General features: G+C 44.1%; 2 protein-coding genes across 3 annotated transcripts; both read left to right on the top strand.

Annotated features, from left to right (window-relative positions):
• Positions 1 to 271: 271 nt before the first annotated feature.
• Positions 272 to 2,979, top strand: LOC113006909 (leucine rich repeat and fibronectin type III domain containing 5b). The gene is made up of 3 exons (XM_080290078.1): positions 272 to 409; positions 533 to 631; positions 2,735 to 2,979. Exons 1-3 carry the CDS (start codon positions 296 to 298, stop codon positions 2,906 to 2,908), a joined length of 387 nt encoding a protein of 128 aa, XP_080146204.1. The 5' UTR covers positions 272 to 295; the 3' UTR covers positions 2,909 to 2,979.
• On the top strand, positions 2,844 to 17,714 carry lrfn5b (leucine rich repeat and fibronectin type III domain containing 5b). 2 transcript variants are annotated; one of them, XM_026143155.2, is made up of 6 exons: positions 2,844 to 2,984; positions 9,902 to 10,817; positions 11,594 to 11,768; positions 14,833 to 15,166; positions 16,122 to 16,422; positions 16,550 to 17,714. In XM_026143155.2, coding segments are annotated over exons 1-6 (2,418 nt in total). In that variant the 5' UTR covers positions 2,844 to 2,982; the 3' UTR covers positions 17,240 to 17,714. The 2 variants fall into 2 exon arrangements, with proteins under 2 accessions (XP_025998940.1, XP_025998941.1); XM_026143156.2 differs by lacking the exon at positions 2,844 to 2,984 and adding an exon at positions 4,133 to 4,732.
• Positions 17,715 to 24,886: the final 7,172 nt, after the last annotated feature.

Here is a 24,886-nt window from a genome sequence, read left to right as displayed (position 1 = left end):
CAGTGTGGGCGGGATATACTTAACTTAAAAGCCAATCGTTCTGCGCGGTATACCAGCCACCCTAAATGACGAGACACTGATTGGCTGTGGCGAGGAAAACAAAGCCATAGCAGTTGAGTCGTCGGTGACACTTGATTGATCCTGGAAAAAAAAGGATAAGGAAAAAACTGTTTTCAAACTTCTGTGTTAAAGATGTCCCTTGCCGTAAATACAAGGCCCGGTACTTTCTTAGGACAAAATAAAAATAAAAGTGATTTTATAAAAACGTTTCGAAGTAAACGCTTATTAACGCCTAATGCCAGGTAACAGTTTCCATGGCAACATGCTTAAAGGCAACATGGAGTTCCTACAGTGGGATTGTCATGATGTTGCGAGATGGATTGAGTCTTTAGGATTTCCACAATATAAAGTAAGTTAAACCTGACCTGACCTTAGGTGACAACATTGACAAGGTGAAAAAAGAAGCTAGTTAGCCTCCATTGAATCAGTTCACTCCTTAAACTTCTCACTTTATTACGTCTTTCTGTCGCAGGCATGTTTCACGGACAACCTCATAAGTGGAAGAAAGCTTATTTACGTGAATTGCATCTACTTGCCAAGACTGGGAGTCACAGATTTTAAACACATGCAGGTATTAAAAAGAGGCATTAGTTCTAGTTGTTGGCTAGAACTTGCCAAGTAGGTAATATGAGATGCTAAATAAGCAACACCATTTTTATCACCTTGCCCTATTTATATATAAAAAATTTGATGTATGGCTTAATAGAGTCAGGTTATGCATTTAAAAACACAAAGGGTTGGTGACACATCACTTAAAGGGGATCTGTCATGCTAAGTTAACGCTCCATAATTTTATTGTTAGATACTTCGAAAGCATTCGCGGATTACGCAAATTCGTATTTATCTTATACTGCGTATTAGTACAGTCTTTAAGGTCACCCTCTCTCTGAAACAGCCATCTTTCTTCTGAATGGCTGGCACTTGTAAACAAATGGTATGAGCAGCAGGTGGGTAGGGCTGCCTAGCTCGGAAGCCAGATCTGTTTGCCTAAGACTTAAATTTCAGTTTTCTGTTGTCCTATTCTGGTAATCCCATGGGAATTGTAGCCTCAGTTTACTGGTCCTAGCTGACAGGAGTGGCACCTGGTGCGGTCTTCTGCTGCTGTAACCAGTCTACTTCAAGGTTCAACATGGTGTGCATTTAGAGATGCTCTTCTGCAGCCTATTGTAATGAGTTTGGTATTACTGTTACCTTCATAGCTTCATAGTAGCCTGGCCCTTCTCCTCTGACCTCTTATATCAGCAAAACATTTTCGTCCATATTTTCTCTTTTTTGAACCATTCTCTGGTTGTCCAGGAAAAAACCCATTAGATCAGCAGTTTCTGAAAAAGTTAGACCAACCTCTTCTGGCACCAACAACTTCTGCAGGTCATCTTTACCATGTCTATATGCCTAAAATGCATTAAATTGCTGCCACTTAATTGGCTGATTGATTGAGTGTAGATAGTATCAAAGATTGAGACAGCTTCTGAGTCTAAAAAGTGAACTATTTAATGCAATTAATCTTATATATTTTAATGACCAGCTAATGACCAGTAAAAGGGGGCAGCTTCAAAAAAGGTTTTAGTTGTATAGAAGTCTATGGGAAAATAGAATGTAGCAGTTCTTTCCTGATGAGTTTTAGGACGCAGTCCCTTGTTTCAGATCATTTTGAATAAACCATGACATCCAGTTTGTAAAAAAGATTCTGTGTAAAAGTAAGAAAGGAGGATTTTCGAGGAAGTTGCCTGACAAATTGTCAGTGATAAATTGGTTTCTCAGTCAAACAAATCCCTCTCCAGTCACAGCTGGCTTCAAAACACCAACATGATGAGGCTGAAAATGTTCTAGTTGACATCACAGTGACTGCATCCATCTTTCCTATCATCTAAGGCCTCGGATGGCCATACTGAGAACATCCTGTCCCACTGTCATTGTACAGAGCCAAGAGCAGAAAAAGTCTAGAGCACTCTAAAGGTTCATAGGGATTACTCATACATATATTATCCCCTTTATAAAGGTCAAAACATGGGTAAAGGTGTAATTGATCCCCCTTAAGATGTGGTGGGAGGTTATAAAGGCGTTATATCTTTCTTTGACGATATAACACATAAAAAGCCAGAAAACAGTGTTAAAAATAACTGTTATAACCACCTTCAGTTGTGTTAGAAGTCTCTGCAGTATGCACTACTACAAGTTGACTGGAAGCACCACAAAATAACAGCACATGTTTGGCTTTCTTTCTTTTTTTTTCTCAGAGCAGCGCGACATCCAATTAAAGCGTGTGTTGTAAACATCACTGCCAGAAAACACACTCAGATCAGCTCTATCCAATATAGGCTGTTTACAGTTACAGTGACTGTTTTTTCTAATCTGTATTTCTGGGGTCATAACTAAATTGGCTAAATGTGCCATTCAACTCTGCTAAACTCCCAGGAAGCATAAACTGTGGTATGAGTGGTATGGAGAAAAACAGTCTCAGCAAAGAAGCGTGTACACGCTGTTAAGTCATAATTATTTTTTGGTTTAACCTGTAAGTCATTTGATACATCAGTTTTTATGAGTGTAACCCTGTAACCTTTCTCCCTGTTATACAAGATTCTCCTCTCCCTCTCAGTGGGACGACTTTATTAAATAAGGTTAGATAATGTAAACATTAAGCGTGCTTTCTTAAATCCCGCTGTGTACCCCGCAGGTCATCTCTGCATGCGTGCGTGAGCTGCTGGGGATCACAGAGACCCTGTGGAGTCGCAGCATCACTGACCCTCCACGGGACACCGTGAGCCTGTTTTTGGAGAAGAAGAGCCGGAGCGGCGAGCGAGCAGACAGCCTCACATACCAGCGGTTCCTGAGGGACATGCACCGGTGAAAGAAAGAAAGAAAAGCAAAGCAGGAAAGTCTGAATCACAACAGTAAAGGAACGCATCACAAAAAGCCTAAGACATGTCAGTGTCATTTCATATCACCAACTGTGAGCTCATGATGCAAGCTTGACATTAACACTTCCCACCAGCAAAATGCTAACATGTTCTTGATGTGGCTGGTTTAAAAAAAAAATCATGCTCACAAGGATGCATTGATTCTGCAAATCTTTTGAGACAATAAAGTCATAGTGTGACATGTTTTCATACATGTACAGTTCGTGCACAAAAAGCTCATGCCCTTCCAGTTCTGGATAACAGTGAATGCTTAAACCACTTAGGCTATTCATATTGATCTCAAGTGGGTGTGTTGTAACTGGATGGAGTTATTGATCTAGAGTAGAGATCCTCAGGGTAATTCTTTTGGATGACAACAAACACCTATTTCAAAGTGCTGTAAGGCCCTGGGGTGGTATAGGTCATTGTTGTTACAGGAGCAAAAAAAACAACAAAAAAACCCAGCAAGTCCAAGAAAACTACAGTGCTGCTGCACTTGAATACACTTGTGCACATATAGGCTACTTTGCCAACTTGCACAAAAGGCCATAGGATCATTGCATCAGATAGGGATGGGTCCAGCGCCAAGCAGACCCACGGGGGAGCCGGGCCTTTCTCTTTCAGCCAACTCAACACTTTCTTGCCAATAATCTATGTAATACATGCAGCATTGTTCAGCTATAGCCTATTTTTGGCGTTCACCCACTAGAAGCACCTGCAGCAGCAGAGGTTTGATCCAAGAGAATGGATGGATTTTTCAATACCAGTCTTGCTTAAGCCTACGGGCTGCTTGTTGTTGCCTGGCTTTCTTAGCCTTCATGTCCTGCATGTCTGAATCTGCATCAGCATCTCAGCCCCATATTTTTTTTCTTCTTCATTTAATCAAATTGAATTCTTAGAGAATATCATAAGCTCAATCTACTCAACGTTCGTGCAGCAGAGTTCAGTCTCCATGAATAAATGATGATGCCTGCCTGTGAGATAGGCTGGGAGGCACTGCATCTGTCTGTGCACACAAATGGTCTCTGTGCAGCTCAGAGCGCACCGATTACCATTCCGAGCACAACACCTCTGGTCAGAAATGGAGCCGGGTCGGTGGTTGACAGTAGTCCGGGGGCAGTAAGGAGGGGAAGGGGAAAGGGGAGGGGATATATTACGGCAGCAACCCTTCAGTCAATCTGGATTAACTCACACTGAACCCTGCGTCGCCAGCGAAAGCCCGTGAAAGCGATACGAACATCTGGCCGGATTGAGCACAGTAGCGGCAGCAGCAGCGGAAGCAGCAGTCGCTCACAGCGCTGCTGTAGATGTTAAAGCTGCCCGTCGCTACAAAGCTACAGAGGCGTTTTCTCTTCTGGAGCTGCATCCAGGCGGATGCGCAGTAGAGACGATCCCTATACAGCTGCAGCTTCAGAGCCACGCCGGGACCCTTCAGCTTGTGTGTGGTTTTTTTTTCCTGTTTGTTTGGGGGGTTGCCTGTTGTCTAGTCCCTTTTTTCGATAGGGGGAATTAGAGTAACATTTTACCGCTCACACAGGATCGCAAAGGAGCCGTCCTTTATCTGCTGGTTATGGATTTCTTGAAGGGCATCGCTGGTTTCGCAGGCCGTCACATGCTGTAGGAACCAAGACGCGTGTTTCGGGACACCTGAATTATCTCCAGGCAGCACATTTCTTTTTTAAGGCAAGCCACTCTCGGTATGCCGCCAGCCCCCTTGGGAGGAAATAAGCTCAAACCCACCCTCCTGTGACTTGGCTCCATGTTTCAGCTACAAGGTAAAATAATAAAAAAAAATCAGTATTTTACAGGCTGCCTTTGGTGTGAATTGGAGCGTGTGAACTCTTTTGCGGAGTCTGTCTTTCAAGAAGCGAAATATTGACTTGAAGTAGTTCTCTTAGGACCCGTCTGAATGCGCTCAGATTTTCCCTTGTGACATGGGTTGTGGCTGTAACCCCACCAGCCCAGGACCTGTACCGCAAGGTCAAAAAAAATCTCACACGCCAAGGAACATTTTTTTTAAAATTTATTTTTAGTATCCATTTGTATGTGTTTGGTGCTGCTTTTTTCCTCCCCCCTGATATAGGTGAAACTGAGAATAATGGCCGTGGTGGCTGTGATTCATGTGCAGGAAAGGGCTGATTTATTGCATGTGTTTTGTGTTTTCTTGTGTGTTTTAGAGAGATTTGTCTCTGGTGTGTTCTGGTCAAACCCATAACTGATATGCAAATTCCTCATCAGTAATTAAGCTGTGATGAAGTCTAAATGAGCCTAAACTGATAACAGGATTGTAAGTCTGTGGGATGAGGAGGAGGTGGTATGGGGGAAATGGTCCTAGTGATTTTTTTTTAATTTTTATAAAGGATGAGGTATAATGGTCCTGTCTGAGGAGTGTTAGTTATCACGTATCTTATTATTCATGAGTGCCCGAGGCATGATTGTAACTGCTACACCAGTGAAACAAGGCCCACGCCTCATTTTGCTGCTTCTATTTGCTCTCTGTGCTCTGTGAATGCACTCAAATGTTGGTGCTTATGTGCTGCTTCCTTTCACTGACGGAGGAGGAGTGATGTGTGGCTCCTCAGCACCCGGGCTTTTCTGCAGACCAGCTCCACACTCGCTGACCCAAATTTGTCTCCCCACAAAAAAGCTACACAAAACCTATTGTGTAGCTTTTTTCCCCCACTGGAGAAGTGCTTGCATCCAGATCTGAAACTGAGATATGGCTCACACAAACTTGCACACCTGCTTCACACGTGTAGTATGTGAGAGATGCCTTATGGTTACACAACTTAATAAGGTAAAGGAGATTTATGCATTATTAAGCTTTTTTTTTTTTAAAAAAGACAATTTGGCTAGTGCTGCTACATGAGGTAGAAATCCAGTATCCTGGGGGTCTTTGAAAGAAGGAAAATGAGTCAGAAGGTGCGGAGATCTCATTATGGCTGATGGCTGCCCCCCTTCCCCTCACACACATGTAAATGATAACATGAGGGAGTCGTGCTGTCACCAATAGAAGTGTTTTTGCACTTCCTTTACCCGAAATTCACTTTGGAACTGACAGATGTGAGTATCTGCACACCTGCTGGTATGTATCATGCAGAATATTCAACTTAAGGAGGCCACATTGATATTCAGACTTAGTGTTTGAGGATTCTGTGTTCCCTTTCTACCAGAAGACAATCCCAGGTCATAAGCCCATCACTTCAGGGCACGTCGCAACGGTGCAAGAATTAAGATCACAAATCGGTGATCAGAATTTAAAATCTGTCACCTGCTTCAGTGAAATGCTCAAAGAAGAATATGCAAAGTGCTTATACGCCCCCGGTCACGAGGTGTCTAGTGTATCAAGGTGAATTTCTTGTGATGAAGGGGGAAAAATTACAAGAAGGCGATGTAAATGCTGATGAACTGCACTTCTGTTGATGCAGCTGGGTCTGCTTAGTATGCCGTCCGTCTGGCACGCATGTGGATGGGTAGACATGCACTCACGGGCTGAGAAATCATTTAATCTGCATCAGATTTCCCCATCAAGTCATTTTGGCTTTTATTACGTGCAAGACTGGGAAAAAAAATCCAATTCAATCCAGAATTAGCTGAGTGCACAATCTCCTCATCAGAAATGCTACAGTGGGTCTGCTCTGGCCTTCGAGCAAAAGAGTTGTCAAGGTCCTTTTCCTTCGGAGAGGACTCTTTGTTCTAAATAATATTAGGTTATCTGAAGAAGAAAAAAAATCAGCCACTGATTACATCTCACCCTAAAACTGACGTTTGCGGTGTTGCCATGGCATCAAGGCTGTCACCCAAAGAGCTATCACGTTCTAACATTTGCAGACTTTGTAAGAAGAAAAAAGAAAAACGAAAGGAAGCCAGGGTGTCACAGCACATGGCCACATTCACATGTGTTAGTGAGTTGGATGGTGCTTCACAGCATCGATGTTTGGTCTGCTGCTCTTATCTACACAAGCGTTTACCCGACAACATAGAATTTCTACCAGCTCAGTCAAAATATGATCCACTTCAGCAGATGCTGCGGCTCCATTTGCTCTCATAAAAGCAGGCAGGATGAGGAGCTGTTTCACTGTTTTGTCGATACCGTTTTACCGTCACGTTGCAGCATCAGTTTACCTCCTTGACACAACACAGCTTATATATATATATATATATATATATATATGGCAGTGTAGCAAATGTCCGGCCTCTCCACCCTCCACCACCTCCCACCGGCCAACTCAGGTGAGACGCAAACCGAGATGCCACCGCTGCCGTTGTGCCGACCTGCGTGGAGACGCTGGCAGACTTCATCTCATTATCTTCCCCTCCTCGCAGGGATGCTTTCCCTGATTTCCTGCCCAGACGCGGATTGCAGAGGCTTTCTCACATGAGCTCCAGCATAAGTTAGACCATCTGAAAACATATCCCCCATGACCTCACCGGCCGGATTGGCATGCAGCATGCTGCATAAGGTTTTTCTTGGCCAATGCCACCCCAGGGAGGCTATAGATACCCTCTCCTACTGTTAACTGCTACTGCTGCTGCTGCTGCTGCACATGAATGTGTCTCTGTAGCTGGGGATGAGGAAGGGGGGTTGTTGTGTAGTGATCTGGCTCTATTAGGCACAAATCCCCACCCACTGGTGTGTGTGCTTATGTGTGGGAGTGTGCTGTCAGTCTGTTCTTTTCTCCGAGGGTGAAAAGACCTGCTCGGAGGTAGTAAACGAACACTTGATTAACTAAGAAGGAGAGTATGGTTAATGCATCACTAGATTATCTGTTTTCTTGTTTATTTGTGGCCCTCCCAAGTCGCTCCACTATAATGAACAGGCCGACCTAGTGGATAATGATTTTCTGTGAGGTTTTGGGGGGGAGGTTGACATTTGAAGATGAAGTGTGTGATTGATGAATACATTGATTGATCATCTACTTATTTGTTCATGTACCTGATGAGTGCAACCTGTTATGCAAATCTCTGTGGAAGACCAGTAATTAAATGCAAATTGAGGGACAGTAAGAGATATTTCCTGGCCCATCTAAGCAGCGAGCGGCTGTCCTTTTGTCCTCACAGAACAAATTTTGTAGAGATTACTGTTGCAACCATTCTCTTCACGTTTGGCTGAGTTTTCAGCCATGAAAAAAAAAATAGAAAGAAGAAGCCTCATCTCCACAGAGTGAATCAATATCGTGTCTTCAGCGCCATTCGAGTCTGGAAGTAGCAGGTCCTCTCTGCCTCATTGCACAACCAGAGGCCGTACCATTCAGAGTCAGAGCAGAAGGTGGTTGGCACACCAACGTGAACACACTTAGGCAGGCTGTCCTCTCACGCTTTGTGCGCGCACATAAAAAGTCGATAGTTTGCACGCATACTTGGAAAGCACTACACACGGCTTTGCAGCACTGCTTCACGGTGAAGTCATCTGCTCTCTTTAAAGAGAGTCATGACAACATTAAATAATGATCCCACGGTCCATTTCTCGCCAGCTCAGATCGGTGCACCGCGGCTCCCCGCACACATCTTGTGGGATTTGGTAACGTTGTCCCGTGTAAAAATGGGTCAGAAAAAGACATTTATTCTCCGCTGCTTCATCAGCAGCGTTCATGAAAATGTCATACCCAGCGTGCTCTCTCTCTCTCTCTGTCTCCAACAATATCATTCCTCCCCTTCCTATTATGGCCCATTTTAAAAGGAATGGTTCCTGCCTCCTCGTTAGGGCTGTAATACGTTTTACCCAGCTGTCAGCGAATGGCACCGCATGCCCTCGCATGGCAGGGTATCACACCTGTCCTGTCTGCTGTTTTCTTTACTCTATGATATTTTCTTCATTCTCACTCTATCAAGGTTATTACACCGGGAGTTGTGTGTCACCGCTCCAGTGCAACAGAATCTTTTGAAACATGAAGGCACTCAGTTGACAGGCCTCTCTGCTAAGGCTGGATTTTTTTTAACTGTTTTTTTTTCTTCTGCACACTCTTAGAGTCCCAACACGGACAATAGAGGCATTACCGGCAAACCACAGGAAGCTGTAATCATAAATCAGCCGTTCTCGTCTGTATTTAAAGGTCGGCCTTTGGATTTTCACCCAGGTTGTGGGATTGGATCTCCTGTTCTCTGTGTTTGATTTGATTGGTGTCCTTTTCTGTGTGCTGTAATTGGACACCCAGAGGGCTGAATATTGCATGTTCAACCAAAAAAAGGAGAAAGAAAAAGAGTAAATATAATCTCGACTTCTGTCACTCTTGCTCTGGTACATCTGATCTCCAAAGTCTTACTTTTATGAGATGCTATATCCCTGACAATGTCTCAGGATGCATCAAATGGATCCCTCCTTATTCCCCCCACATCTCAGCTGTGTCATAAGTAAGAGCAGCATCAGGGAGAGAAGAGAGAAAATCAATAACAAGGCATAGCACATCTTCGCTGAGGCACAGGGCCCAATCATCCCTTCCTATTGGCGATATGATCCTGGGAGATATCAGGATAATTCTGATGAGACCCTGGACTGCCAGTCTAGACTTTCATCCTTCTGTACACAAACATAAAAGGACTGGCATGATCATATATTTAAAAAAGTATGATCAGAGGAGTAGGGGCTTAGAAGGAGAGCTGTCACAAAAACCTTACAAGACTACCAGGGATGTTTCACTCTCAAGTCGGCAGGTGACTAATTAGTTTCATGTCTAATGGTGCAGCATTTATTGTTTGTTCAGGCATCGATTTGCTTAGCTTCTTGCTCAGACTTTGCGCTATAAAAACGAGAGCTGTGAGCTGACAGTAATAGTGTTTGCAGCCTAGTGGAAAATCTTTAACTTTGCAGAGCAGAATTGCCCATTTTTCTTTCCTTTTTTAAATGTGACTTTGCCCAGCTTGAATTATAGATCTCAGGGTTTGCACTTGTTGCCATTTTCACAAACAGCTTGATCATCTCTGTCTCTCATTCGTTTATTTTTTAGGCGCATCAACCTGATGACAAGCCAAATGGAGTCTCTCCTGGTGTATCTGATCATCCTCGGTGTGGCTGTGAAGGCCCACAAAGTTCAAATCTGTCCCAAACGCTGCGTCTGCCAGGTGCTTAACCCTAATTTGGCCACACTGTGTGACAAAAAGGGGCTTCTGTTTGTGCCCCCTAACATTGACAGGCACACGGTGGAGATGCGTCTTGGGGATAACTTTGTAACCAGCATCAAACGCAAAGACTTTGCAAACATGACCAAGCTGGTGGATCTGACTCTGTCTCGGAACACTATTGGCTCCATCGCGCCTCACGCGTTCAGAGATCTGGAGAACCTACGAGCTCTTCACCTCGACAGCAACCGGCTTACCCGCATCAACAACGACACCTTCAGCGGCATGTCCAAGCTGCACCACCTCATCCTCAACAACAACCAGCTCACCCACATCCAAAGCGGGGCTTTTAATGACCTGACAGCACTGGAGGAGCTGGACCTGTCTTACAACAACTTGGAAAGCGCCCCCTGGGTGGCCATTCAGAGGATGCCCAATCTCCATACGCTCAATTTGGATCACAACATGCTCAGCTACATCCCAGAGGGCACCTTCTCTGGGTTGCAGAAGCTTAAGCGATTGGATGTGACCTCCAACAAGCTCCAGAAGCTTCCTCCTGATCCTATTTTCCAGAGAGCTGGGGTCCTGGCAACATCTGGGAAAATGGGGCCTACATCGTTCGCACTGAGCTTTGGGGGCAACCCACTGAGGTGTAACTGTGAGCTTCTTTGGCTGCGGAGGTTGCAGAGGGAGGATGATCTGGAGACCTGTGCTTCACCGCAACACCTCGCCGGACGCTATTTCTGGACTGTTTCGGAAGAGGAGTTCCTGTGCGAGCCTCCTCTCATCACCAGGTACTCTCAGGTACGTCTTCGAGTTAAGCTGTGGACCGTTAAGACGCAATATTCTGTACTGCTTCACTCTGAGCCACACATCGGATTTTGCCTTAGTTAATCCAAGGTTGCACTATTTGCTGCCTTTGACTGTCACACCAAATATTAGCTTTGTGATTCAGAGAACTCTTACAAGAGTTGTGGGACTCATCTGGGCCACTCAGCTCGCAAATCATAAAAAATAAAGTGCTTGAAAAATGAAATCAAACTGCAGCACCTGATGGTGTTTTTAGAGGAGTTCTTTGGTCAGATTTTCAGTTTTAATAAAGCTATTTGCAGTTTAGCGATGGAACCGCAGTGCAGCTCTCAATACACAGTGGAAGCTCGGACTCATTCTATCCTTGCATCCAAACAAAATTATCTGATCAAATCCTTGCCAAAGAACTACAGATATATCATCTCATTTACATTCAGCAGACCTATTTTGCATAATTGCAGAGAAAATGAACTTATATTTGGACTCAAGCGTATGAACTGCGATGTACTGTCTCATTGATGATCTTCCCGTTATAATAATGCTAATTCAGTAACGTGACAATGATCAATTGCTGATTACATTCACAGGGAATGAGATTGTGAAACGCAACATCATCAGTAACGGCATTAATAATAATATCTAAGCCACACCGTGCAGCACAAAAGTACTTCTGTGTGTAATTTGTGTTTTTCAGTTTTGATCAGGGTCTTTATCTAATTGGTGTTAAAAGAAGCTCTCGCTCTGATTGCCTGTTCCTCCCTTTGCCTCAGGAGCTGCGAGCTTTGGAGGGTCAGAGTGTGACTCTGCGCTGCAAGGCTAGGGGCGACCCTGACCCCATTATCCACTGGATTGCACCTGATGGACGCCTTATGTCCAACTCCTCCAGGGCTGTAGTCCACACCGACGGCACGCTGGACATCCTAATCAGCACTGTCAAGGACTCCGGTCTGTTTACACTGCACTGACTGGGCTTTTATGTTGTTGACGGAGCGGAATTAGTTGTTTGCTTGCACATAAGCATGGAAGGCTGTAGTATTTACCTACACCGGGTGATAAAGTTTTGAGTGTGGAGACGTGCCTGTGTGCTTATTCGTGGCAAAGTTCCTGTCATATGCATCTGTTTGCAAAGAAATGTGTTTTGACACTTTTACTTGTTAACAATTAACATTTTAGATACCTGAAATTTTCCAGAAACAGTGTCTAACATCTTGAAACACATTCGTATTCACTATCGCCAGCAGCCGAAGCTAAAGGTCCTTTTTAAGCTCCTTGTGCCGGTGTAAGTACTGTTTCTGCTTAAGCTTTGAAGGAAGTTGGAGTGACGGGACGTGCTGTGTGACTAGTCTAGATGTAAGTGTTGACTGATCAAACACACAAGCAAAACTATCAAAAGCTACTGCCATTATAAGCTCCAGCTGGTGAAACATTTGGCAGGAAACACAGACCTCCCCATGCTAGCCTTTAAAATGGCACGAAAGCTCAGAGAGGTGAACTGATAGTGGACTCCAGGCTGTATTGAGCTTATGTGCAACACAAGCTACATGATGTGATTTGGACTCATCAAAGCGAAATGTTAAAAAATCTTCACTAGCAATGTTCATCAGTTTGATACGAGGTGTCGACCACAGTGAAGCTATGTGGACAGAACGTGCAGAGACCGAAACAGGATTAGAAAGAAAAATAAAAGACCACAGCAAGAGGTGATGCTGTATTACCATCCGCTGGCTGACTATTACATCATTTTAGAGTTTCTGTTAGTGCTGCTTAGGTAAAAAACTTGGAATTTGATATCTAGTTGCTCAGGACTTCCACAGTGGGTACTTATCCCGAGGTAGTCCTTAGAACTGTCCTGATTCAAAGCAGAAGCTTTTCAAGTACAACACTAGAAAGATTAGATATTTTGTATTAATTAGTCCATAAGTGCTGGAAGGCTGAGCTTGTTTTCCTTTGGAGAGAGCTAGGTGATGTTTTTCCAATGTTTCCAGTCTGAAGCCAGAAGTGACCATAAATAAGAGGGGAGGGGGGTGCTAAGTAAAAGCTACTGTTGAAAGAACAGACTGGATGGGTGTTTTGCACAGATCGCATATCTGGTAATTAGTGCTAAGTAACATAAAAATGAAATACCAGAATTTGACTCGCAGAGCACAGACTTCTTGGATGATCTGTTAGTCCAATTAGGCACACAGAAAGCACTTTTATTTGTCAGATATTTGCATTAAGAGTGCAGTGAAAAGCACCAACACCATAAACATCAAGTCTGGTCCAGTTCACTCATTTAAATTGTTTACGGTGAAGCCTTGTAGAGAGCTACTGGCTATATCCGCCTGTCTTGGCAACCATCTGTCTGCACAGAATGACCCCTAAAAATGCACAATTTGAAAACTGCACAGTTGTCATGAATGGGGAAATCAGCTAGAAGGACTGAAACTGTTTTTGTAACCTTTGGGGTTTTTTTTAAATTCAATTTATTTGATGTGTTTTTGCTGGAAATAGTCGCATTTCAGCATGGGAGTTTATCACTGACTAGCCTTTTGGAGTCAGCCTCAGGGGACCATTTGAAAAACTGCAGTTTTTGCCTTGTATCCAAAGAAATTTTCACACAAAGTCAGTAAAAACAAATGTAGTCAAGCATAAATTTGTACAGGATGGAAAGAACGGACAAAAAAGCAGGTGAAAAATATCCCACTACCTCCATTTCAGTTCATTTCAGTTTATTCTGGTGTTATAATTCACATCAGCAGAGCCGGAGGATCCTCTAAGGTCAGAGTAATGTATAATTCAGAAACACAGAGAGTATGCATGGCTCTGTGCTTTGTTTGTAACCACTCTGATTTGTCTGCACAACCGTTACACCAAGCAGACGAGGAAGTTGTACAATGATCACAGTGCACAAGAGAATATACAGTACTGTGCAAATGTCTTGAGCCACTCCTCATTTCTTTATATTTGGTTAGGAAAATTGGAAACAGGTGCAGTGACTTAGTGAAGCAAGTGTAATTATATATGGAAATACAGACTATGAGGAACAAATAGAGTTTTTACAATTGTAACAAAGTTGAAAGCCAATGTTTGATATGGTCACCTTTATTCTTCAACACAGCCTGAACTCTCTTAGGCGACTTCTTGTCATTTCTTCAAGTAGTCTTCATGAATAGTTCTCTGGGCTTCTTGAAGGACATTCAAAGCTCTTCTTTGGATGTTTTTCCCTTTTATTCTGTTCTCTGTCAAGATTATCTCACACTGCTTCAGTAATGTTGAGGTCCTTGCTCCAGAGAGGTCAATCCATGACTGATAGTGTTCTATTGTGTGTATTTCTCTGTTTAGCTATGCTTTTACTGCACCGGCTCATGTATTGCATGATGGATCAAAATGTTAGGGTACCTTTCTGCATTTATATATCCACACATGTTTAGAAGATCCACAAAAGTGGCTAAATGCAGAGCCTCCACCATGTTTTAGAGATGTTTTATAGATGGCTGTAGACGGTTACTGTTGTACTTCTCTCCTGACCTCCTCTATATTGTCAAAAATTTGAGCCAAATTTTTCAAATTTGGATTTGGCACTCCATAAGACCTGTTGCCACTGACTTTCAGTCCGGTTCTTGTGTAATTTGGCATACCTCAGACTTTTCTCCCTGTTTCCCTTCCTTAAGAAGGGCTTATTGACAGTCACATTTCCACTGAAGTGTATCAGAAATGGCTTGGACAGTAAATGGATTAGCTGAACATCCAGATGCATCTAACAGGTCTTTGCTGATTTTTTTTCCTGTTATTTCTTAAGGTTATGACTTTCAGAAACTGTTCATCTTCTGTAGATGTTGTTGTTGCACAAATAAGTATCATCTTTGGCATTTTCTGATAGATTCAACGGAAGAAATTGGAACTAATAATATATATAATTGGTTCTTTGCCAAGCTCTCTATTACACATTTCTGACCCACAGGGCTTATTTGTACATTGTGATGAATTTAAGGCAGGAGAAAGTTAATCTGTTTGGTTTTTGTTTCAGGTTCCTTTACCTGTGTGGCTTCCAACCCAGCCGGAGAGGCCCACAGTGCAGTAAAGCTGGTCATTACCAAACTCCCTCACATCACCAATAACACAGTCGAGGAGCAGGAGCGTGACCCCGGCTCATCAGATATCGCCACAGTGACCAAGACGGGGGCAGAGGCAGGAGGGGTGCCTCTGGGGAATGCAAAGACGAGCCAGGAGAAGAAAGTAGTAATTGCTGAGGCCACCTCGACCTCAGCTCTGGTCAAGTTCAACTTCCACAGGAGTATTCCTGGAATCCGCATGTTTCAGATCCAATATAATGGGACGTACGATGATTCATTGGTATACAGGTGAGCAGATGTGAAGAAGAAAAAGCTCCTTTTCTTACTGCCCAACAAACTTTAAAGCTGAATCTAAGCATATGTATGCGTTCCACGGCCCTTGTTTTACCTTCACGGTGTTCTTTGAATCTCTAAATCACTTTGGATGTTTAGTCATTAAGAAATGGACCTGGCTGTCAACGCGATTATTTGTGGCGTCTATTAATCCTATCAGGAAGACAGACTAATGCACTGTATCTGACTTCTCATTCTTCGACTCGTAATCTCCCCTTGCTGGAGTGTGTCATTTACGACGTGCAGAAGCTTGATAATGCTTAATCAACAAAATCAAAACAGAATGTCAGCACTAAGCTGAGGACTCATAGGAAGATGAAAGACTAGTCTTCCACAGTTTTTACAAAAAAAGCATCAGAGGCTTCACACATGCCCATCTGAGGAACTGGCGTACACAGGATACTTTCATCTCTGCACCCTTTCACCGCATATTTTGTGCTAATCACTGTGATATGATAGGATCATTTCGCAAGATACCCCACTGCCCCCCACCACCACCCTTTTTTTTCTCCCTAAATGAACTTCAAAGTCAGTAACACATATGGTGTTTCAGCCGCGGCCACAGAATTAAAGAGACATTAAAGAGTTGTGTCCCGTCCTGTAATCTTGATGTTGTGAACAAACGGGGGATCCGCGTGTCCCCAGCTACCGAAGCAACCTTTTATCTGTAATGATGTTTGAGAGAATAAATCAAATGTCACAAAAGATTACGCCTAGACAGATCGTAAATAGCCCCCTGAGAGATAAATGATTGTCATGTCATTTTTATCCCTACAAAACAATAAGGCTGATAATCTGATTTGCTCTGTCTCCTTTCATTCAGCCTTCTCTAATCTAAAGTATGTCGGAACAGTCACAAAGCCTTTTCTTCTTTTTCTTCTTCTTCTTCTTCTTCTTGTTTTTTTTACAGGATGATACCCCCGACCAGTAAGAGCATCTTAGTAAACAACCTGGCGGCTGGTACGCACTACGACTTGTGCGTGTTGGCCATCTATGACGACCAGGTGACCTCGCTGACCGCCACCAGGGTGATTGGTTGCATCCACTTTACCACTGAGCCGCAGTACCTGAGATGCCATTTCATGCAGTCCCAGTTTCTCGGTGGTACCATTGTGGTTATCATCGGAGGGATTATCGTGGCGTCTGTGCTCGCTTTTATCATCTTCCTCATTGTGCGTTATCGGGTGTGTAACCAAGGGGATACAGATAAGGTCAGTGGGCGACGATTCCTTGCATTTTGTTCTTTTAATCCTTATTAGTTCTGTCTGTATTGAAATGTGTGTCTCATAGATTTGCTTTCATTCCTCTCGCTCTTGCCTTCTCCCTGTCTCCTGTCAGGCACTAGAGATGGGGGATATTAGGTCACTGAGCAGTGATGGACAGCTACAGGGCTGTGGGATTCCCAAGTCCCTCTCTAAGCAGGTTCTGCGGCCAGAGAAGAATGACAAGGACTGCCTCCGTGTCGCCCTGCCTGCCCCGGAGCCAGCCAAGCAGCGACCGCCTGTCGTGGTGGCATCCACGAAACCGTCTGTCCCTGACTGCACGGTCTCTACCTCAGCTGGAAGTCACAGCTGGCACCCAGCCTCCCCGGGCACTCCGAGACCCAAGCATTCGACCGCTCCGACAAAACCCTCTGAGGCTCGCCGAGCCGAAGCAGATGTCGAGCTCGACAACATGAACCGGAATAACTCGTCGGATGTGAAAACGGCCCAAGCCATCACTCTCGCTGTACCGGGCCAGCCCACCAAGTTGACTGCCATCCCCAGGGCTCCGCGGCCCCATCAAGTTGCTCGACAATACATGACTGTTCCCGCAGGAGGGGCGAGGGTGAACCGCAGGCACTCGTTCAACGCAGAGTCGTACGCGGAGCGCTGCTACGTGGCCTACCCAAAAACCGGGGCCAGCCTGCGCTCCAAACGCAGCCTGTCAATGAGCGGAGAGCTGCCGCAGCTCGAGAGCACAACAAACATTCGCCGGGCCAGGGACAAGCTCTCGAGGTCTGAGTGGCTTCTGGAGAGCACTTTATGATTTTGAAGTTTTGCTACCTGCGCTCTCTTGGATTGCTGGATTGGATTTGTGGCCCGTGGTGAGCAGACAGGATTTTATGCCATGGGGTTTTTTTTGTTTTGTTTTTTGTGTTGTTGTTTTGGAGCTTTTGTGCTCTTTGTTGAAGGACCTGTAGGCTTCTCTCGTATATCTGGGAGAAGGCAGGCGACACAGGGTTTACGGGAAAAGTTTCACATTTGTTTTCTACCTTATAACCTATCAAAGTCTTCTTTATAACAGAGTTTGATCAAACTTTGATGAAAGGCACAACAATGTATAAATCAAACTTCATGTACAAAACAAAACATGTTTTAGTTGTGTGAGATACTATATATCTCAGTACAACCGTAAGTGTTCATGTGGTATCGAATGCAGTAACCTGGACAATACTGTATTATAACAGAAGCATCGCACAGGGGATGGGGTTATTATACTTAACAATCTCATTGCCTGTTACTTAAAGTGATACAATCTCTGTAGACTACACGATTCTTGTCTCCAGCTCTGCAGACAGTGACATGTCTTAATTACTTTGGATGTGGTTTTGGAGAGATTACGAATGTGCTTTACATCCCAGAGGTGTAGGAAAAGAATGTAGTAGACTGACAGCCCTCTATCTTTTCATCCCCACCCAGCCCACCCCCAGACACAGCACAATGCAGCATTTCTTTGTGTGTGTGTGTGTGTGTGTGTGTGTGTGTGTGTGTGTGTGTGTGTGTGTGTGTGTGTGGCACAAGTCGACTCAGCCTAATACTGCCCTCCGGTTTGAATCGATACATTTTTATCACGTAATTACACGAAGACTCAACTCTGATAGGATTCCTGTCATGACTGATTTGAGCGACGATTGAGCCAACACCCACAGCGTGACAAGGTGCGGGAAGTAATCTGATGTTACGCGTGGATCCAGGGGAATGATTCATTTTCATGTTTTTGCTTTGTTTGTGTTTTCCCCCCCCTAACTTACTGAAGTGATCGTGTCATGCCGATGACAACCATTGTAAATCAAATGAAATGTAAGAGAAACGGTGACTGGGAGGACGTCTGCTCTTGGTTTTTTGCTGTTGTTTCTGTTTGATGTTTACCAGTATAAATAAACCAGTGATTTAAAAACCAAAAACACCACAAAAATAAAAGGAGGGGCTAGATTCATCTCATTTTCAGCTTCTCTGGTTCATCTTCCCCTGCAATTAGAGCCCTGTTTCCGGACAAAATAATAGCTGAATCCCTTAGTTCTCTTCGAGCTCTGCAACTCAAAGTAGTAGTTGGCTCTGAGCCTTTGTATTTGTTCAAAGAGAGGAGGGAAGCGGATGATGAAAAGAGGCCACGTTTGTCACCCGGGACGCCCCTCGCCTGCGTATCTCCTCAGTCATCTGACAGCAGCGCCGTGCCTGTGCCCTCCGACAGCAGCCTCTGCAAAAAAAAAAGAAAAAAATCCTGCGGCAGGAGAGGTTAAACACAACCTCCGCAGTGGGAACTTGCGCATGACTAATTTCTACAGTTACAGTAACGACTCCGTGATATCAGGACTGACATGAAGTGCATTATCCCCCTTGCAATACGAGCTCTGATTCACGGTGTATTTTGGTGGTTTCATGCTGCCTGATTGATTTTTTTTCTTCATACTTGCTATACATGAATGTGCTGGTGTGCCTCTAATAATAAAGCCTTGCGTAGGGAAAACCTGTTAAGAAAGAGCCGCACGGAGACTGTGTAAGACATAAGTGAACCGCTATCACCCAAACACACTGCATTCAGGCACTGATTTATATATTTTTAAATTATTTCTCGCTCATTACGGGTGATTAAAAATGCTGAGAAGCTTGGCCTGAACCTCGGTTCAGTCTTTGGCGAGAGCCAGAGGTGTGTGTTAATAATAGATGCTTTTCTGGAAAGAGAAAGAGACGGAGAGAAAGGAGGGGAGGCGGTGCAGTGAGGAGAAGATGGAAGGTTTTGTGAAACAAATACGGCGAGGAGGGTTTGGAGGCTGAGAGTCACGGGGGTGACGGTGAAGAAACGGAGAGGAGAGCGAGAGGTGCAGAGAAGAAAGCGAAGCAGCTCGTAGACTGAGAGGGAGACGAGAAAAGAGGAGGAGGAGGAGGGCACGGGGAGCCTGGCGTAAAGGGAGAATGTAGAGCAGAACAGGACGCGGAGTGCGGGAGACAGGGAAGAGAGCATCCTTTGTAAGCCAGCCATGCAGCTTCTGGCTCTTCGATATTCAGCGCACCTCCACAAAGATGGCAAGGGAGGGGACTGTGTGAGGGGGTGGGTGGCGGGGGCTGGATGAAGAAGGGGCAGCAAGGAGGTGAGCCTGGGTGATAGACCTTTGGGTGGTGGAGGTCTGGCAGATATAGGAGCAGTTCGAGCCCTGCGGCCAGAGCACAAACACTTCCTCATTCACAAGACTGCACGCTGCACAGCTCTGACCCGCTTTGCAAATGCTTATTATGAGTTTCCATGCTCGCGTCTAGTCTGCCTCCTACCCTCAACATCCTCTGACCCCCCCAGTCTTAGAGCATGCTGACTCACTCCTCTCGAATCTCAAATGCGGGAGTCCTGTCATACTCCCGAACAGCCATCCAAACCCCCTACCATCACCACCAGCCACCAGCATCCTTCACAACTGGAACTGCCAGCCTGCCAAAAATGATTTCCGCTGTTTCCCCAATAATAAATAAAAAGAAGTGTCTGTATTTGTAACGGTTGTAAATGACTTGTTGGCAAATAATCTGTGAAACATACGTCAGAAAATTCTTTCGTGAATGATATAAAGCTAGAAAGAAAGATTCCTGTCATGAGGTAGAAGCTGCAATCAGATTCTGTCAAAGAGGCTTTTATATATTGTTTAATTATGAATGTAAAACTCTCACTGGCGTTAAAAAAAAATCTCTTTTTCAAGAGCGAGCCAAGAGTGCAGCAGAAATGACAAAAATATAACACAACACTTCTGTAAAAATATTATAAGTGGCCAAAAGGGACTGGATTGATTAGAATGTGAAACACAGAACATGTACAATAACGCAGAAAGATACTTACAAAATTTCTTAACCTTTTGTATCTATTGTGGACTGCAAACTATTTGCCAATATAAGCAAATATATTAGACATAACAACACACAGAAACATCTGAAATTACTGCTGTTAACTGCTAAATGGGCTTTTCATTCCTCTGCATGAGCACTTAAACCTATACGTAAAACCTCTGATGCCACAGTTGCGCGCGTTTAATGAAGATCATGTGGTGGGCAAGAAGGGGAAAAATGACACTGGGACACTGATGTGTGCAGCTCGAGGTCAAATGTCTCATTGAAAGAGATTGTCGTGTGTGTTTTAACAAAATGAAGAGCCTGTTGGCGTCGCAGTTAGAGTAATAAGGAAAACTGAGGTCTTTGAACAGGTGTGTTGGCGTCCTTCGCTCTCCGGGCTGCAGCCCGGCGTTTCATTATCTCCGCTCTGCAGGCAGTGTTTTAGTCAAAATCGCACATCAGACAATTTCTCCCGATGAGCGAGCATCATTCATGGTTGAGCATGTAAAGAGGAGCCCCGGGGGTCAGACAGCGAGCGCAACCAGGACACCGCAGGTATCCATCTGGTGTGGCAAGGTGTAAAATATGCACACGCAGTTCCGAAAAGCATGCATTACTGAGAGGAGTGGATGGGTCCAGAATGAACATCATGGCTCATTAATAGTGAATGTGATTACTGTTTCCGGGAAAACAGCAGTCTGGGTGGCTGGTAGTGGTGGTGTTGGGTGGTGGGGGGTAATTGAAGTGGTCGAATCTAAAGACTTATTTGTTTACTCAGCACCAACTGCTACTGTCAAGTCATGACTCGTGACTGAAGTTTAGAACTAATCCTGCCGAGCTTGTCGCCCTGGAAAGCCTCTCCTCTCCTTCTCTCGCTCTCTGTCGGAATTGGGGGAGGGGGGGAGGGGGGGGTGTAGAGAAGGGTCGGAGTCATTCATTTTTAATTATCTCAGCTTTGAGTCAACTATACCTCAATTACCAACAGGATTTTAACAAAGCCAGGAGAGAGAATGAGAGGGTTTTTCTTCTTCTTTTTTTTTTTTTGAAAGCCCGAGTGAAGGTCGCACACCGCGGGAGGGGGGGGGGCGGGGGGGTACGGTGCACATTTAGTGACTTTCAGCTGCTTGACACACAGACTTAGCCACTGACACAGCATCATCCGCACAGGCGCCAGATTCGGTTTGACGTGAACCCAGATTACCGTGTCACCCCCTGAGGGGTTCCCACGCTGAACGAGCAGATGCTTCCCTCTTCTCCTCTTCCTGCCTCCTCCCTACTTTCGGTTACATATGCTCCGGGGTGATGGACGACAAAGAGTCTGGGTGCAGTTTACACCAGACATACCAGGCACCATTAGGAACCATTTTCTGCCCATTTGCCTGATAGCTGCTATCACTTATAGAAGTGATTTGCTCTCCTTCCCTGCACCCTGCGTCCCTTCAAGTGATGGATCTCCCATTGATTTGCCAGCGCTGAAGATCTCTAAGAGAACAGAGCGGCGACCAAGCAGATGTGCCAGTCAGCTCTCAACTATCTGTCAACCGCTGGTGAAAGGGGACAGTTTAAGCCTTCTTAAGGATCCTATTCACAGTGACTTACTAAAAGTGCTTATGCTAATCTCGTTATCGCTCCTGGCCTCGTGGTAACAGAGGATGGGAAGCTGCTGGGAGGTCAGGGGCAACATTATTTTTTACCAAACAGGTCCCAAATATTTACACGTTCCTCCATCTGCTTCTTTCTTTTCACTTTGGGTATTGTTGAGTCATTTCTCCATCCTACACGGAGATCTGCGTGGCTCTAGGTCTCTCCTAACCAGCTCACACCAGGATTATGAATTGACTGTGTTTCTGCGCGCTAATCTTATTTATTGCTCAGAGTGCGCTTGTTAAGTTGAGATATCAAAAGCGGGGTGTAGCATTAGGCAGGATTTTCACGCTAACTGGCCTCGTAAAATATAAATGCAGGCATAGGTGGCGATGGACATTTTTTTTTAATGGCCTCCACAGCTGTTGTTTGATCAGCCATCATCCAGTGCAGCTGACAGGCCAGAGCCACAGCTGGTGAAATTGAATATGTCAGGTAGCGCTTCATAAACAAGTCTTTAAAGGGCTTTTGATCTGCTCTGCAAGGACTTTGCAGGCTGATCAAATCTGCAGGGCAGATACAGTCAGTGATCTGAAATGTAGATGCGACGGCTACGCTCTTTTTGAAGGAGTCACCCTCAGTGACCCGGCGACGGGAGGACGTGATGAGGGTGCTGAAATAAATGACGTAGATACATAAAGGTCGATTTGTAATTGACGTGATGGGAGAGACTGGGGGGATGGGGGCAAAAACCACAGTGTGTAATGATTTTCTTTTTCTGCAGGTCTGCAACACAACATTTCAAGTGAAAGCTGATCGTACCAAGAACCCCCCACCACCCCCCAAAGAGTGTGTGCGTGCATCTCGTTATGATGCTGCAAACAACACAGAGAAACAAGAGGCAGAGAGACAGCAACACTTCTTTTTTGATCCTGCTAGCTGAGCTTAGCTGGATCAAGCCCATCACTGGTGGGGAAACCCACAAAGGTTTAGACAGTTTTAAAAATGTCAAAACACTGAATTACAGTGGTAGTTGTACATAATTACACCTGTACTACTGATGCACCACTGCACTGCCAGCATTTTACTATTAACAGATTGCAGTGGACTTGTTTTAAAAAAGACTTAAAGACTTTAGTCCAGTGTTTCTAGCCATAAGGGGTTGCAGAGATGATTAATGAGGTTCTGCTACACAGATTTATCGTGGTTTTGTGTCTCTTTTTTAATTTGCTGTGAAATATTGATGCATTTACATCTTTGGGCTTCAATCGGTTATTTAAATTAAACCACTGGAGACTTTCAGTGAGGAAATGTTTGGTTTGTGGCTCTGACAACAACTCAGAAACATCAGAAATTTCACCTCAATTAGACAGTCTTTCTGCTATAATACTGGTTTTTAAATAATAATATTGTGTCTTTTAAAGCCTCAGTCTGAAAACTAAGCAGTAACTTAATTACTTGTTTAATTTAATTACTTATTTAATAAAGACTCTACAATAATAGAGAAAAAAAAACAATCCGACCATTCCCTATGAGCAACCGCTTGGTGACAGGAGAAGAACTCCCTTCAGTAGGAAGAAAGACTTCAATTAGAGACCTGCAGCTGCTTGCTGGCTCAAGAAGGAACAGCCAGTTGGTGGGGGGGGGGGGACCAATGCACCCCGCCACACTGCTAAAACTGCTCTGGAATTGTTTAAATGAGACAAAAGGTCAAAGGCATCACACTGACCTCAAAACTCCCCAGAGCCTGACACAATCAAGCATGGATTGCACACCTCACAACAAACCAGATCCACCCAGGATTTTCTGCCAGTCCAGGTGCCTGACAGTACAGCACACAAACAGGTGTTGGGTCCATACATTAAATGTTTTGAATGTGACTCTAATGTAGCGGCTGATAGTTGTGTTTGATTTTAGGCTATTTGTTTTATCTGTTAGGTGTGAGGGAATAGCCACCATCTGTTTTAATTAGATCGTTTCATTCATTCAGATGAAACCCCACAGATGCTAACATTATTAATACAGAACTGTGCAAAAGTCTTGTGCTGCACCTCATTCCTTTATATGTTGCAAGGAAAATGTTATTCAAGCATACATGGCAGCTAATGCAGCTTTTTGTCATTTCTTTAAGTAGTCTTTAGGAATAGTTCTGAAGGGTGCGTGGAGGACATTCAAAGCTCTTCTCTTGGCTGTTGGATGCCTTTTGTTCTGTTTTGTCAAAATGATCCCACACTGCTTCAATAATGTTGAAATGTCAACTTTGATTCATCACTCCATCAAACCTGCTGTTCATTTGGCATACGTCAGCTTCTTTTCCCCGTTTCCCTTCCTTAACTCTGTGGAGCCTGAACCATGAAATAATTGTCAGAAAATTTAAATATTTTTAAACTGGAGTGTTTATTAAATATTCTGACAATTAAAAAAAGAGAAGGAAAAATTTAATATCAATTTGCATATATGAGTTTTAGTTTGTATCATTTTTGCTACACCTGGCATTTTTGTATAATTTATCCCTCACAGCAGCACTACACGTTTCTGATAATATGCATCAGTAAGAATAAAAATTCTTACTAATAATGTAGCGTAGGTCTCAAAAACTCAAAGTTCAAAAAATCTGGTTTTACTGGTATAAGAAAAGCTTCTTGACAGACATCCTTCCAGTTAGACCTTCTCTGTGGAGGCTTCAGTGACCAGTACATGGATCAGCTGGTTTAAGGTCTCTCACGTCCTGTGTCAGGTCGCTGCTGTGTTTTTCCTCTTTCTCCAGGGAATAACTTTCAGATACTGTTCATCAGCTGTATGTACTACATATCCTAACTTTATTTGTCTTCCACTTGTCCATCTCTTCAGTTAGGTGCCTTTTTACAGTGGCTTGCAAAAGTATTCAGCCCCCTTGAACTTTTCCACATTTTGTCACATTACAGCCACAAACATGAATAAATTGAATTCCACGTGAAAGACCAACACAAAGTGGTGTACACGTGAGAAGTGGAACGAAAATCATACATGATTCCAAACA

The sequence above is a fragment of the Astatotilapia calliptera genome, chromosome 15, assembly GCF_964374335.1.
Source record: "Astatotilapia calliptera chromosome 15, fAstCal68.1, whole genome shotgun sequence".
In the NCBI taxonomy this organism is placed as follows: Eukaryota; Metazoa; Chordata; class Actinopteri; order Cichliformes; family Cichlidae; genus Astatotilapia; species Astatotilapia calliptera.
Note: the sequence above shows the minus strand (reverse complement) of the source record. Positions and strands in the feature narration are given on the sequence as shown.

Excerpts from the sequence above, each read along its gene's own strand:
- LOC113006909 (XM_080290078.1), top strand. The coding sequence starts at position 296 with ATGCCAGGTAACAGTTTCCATGGCAACATGCTTAAAGGCAACATGGAG. Across the intron at positions 410-532 it reads TAGGATTTCCACAATATAAA|GCATGTTTCACGGACAACCT; the intron begins GTAAGTTAAACC and ends TTTCTGTCGCAG. Across the intron at positions 632-2,734 it reads CAGATTTTAAACACATGCAG|GTCATCTCTGCATGCGTGCG; the intron begins GTATTAAAAAGA and ends TGTACCCCGCAG.
- lrfn5b (XM_026143155.2), top strand. Across the intron at positions 10,818-11,593 it reads TCATCACCAGGTACTCTCAG|GAGCTGCGAGCTTTGGAGGG; the intron begins GTACGTCTTCGA and ends CCTTTGCCTCAG. Across the intron at positions 15,167-16,121 it reads GATGATTCATTGGTATACAG|GATGATACCCCCGACCAGTA; the intron begins GTGAGCAGATGT and ends TTTTTTTTACAG.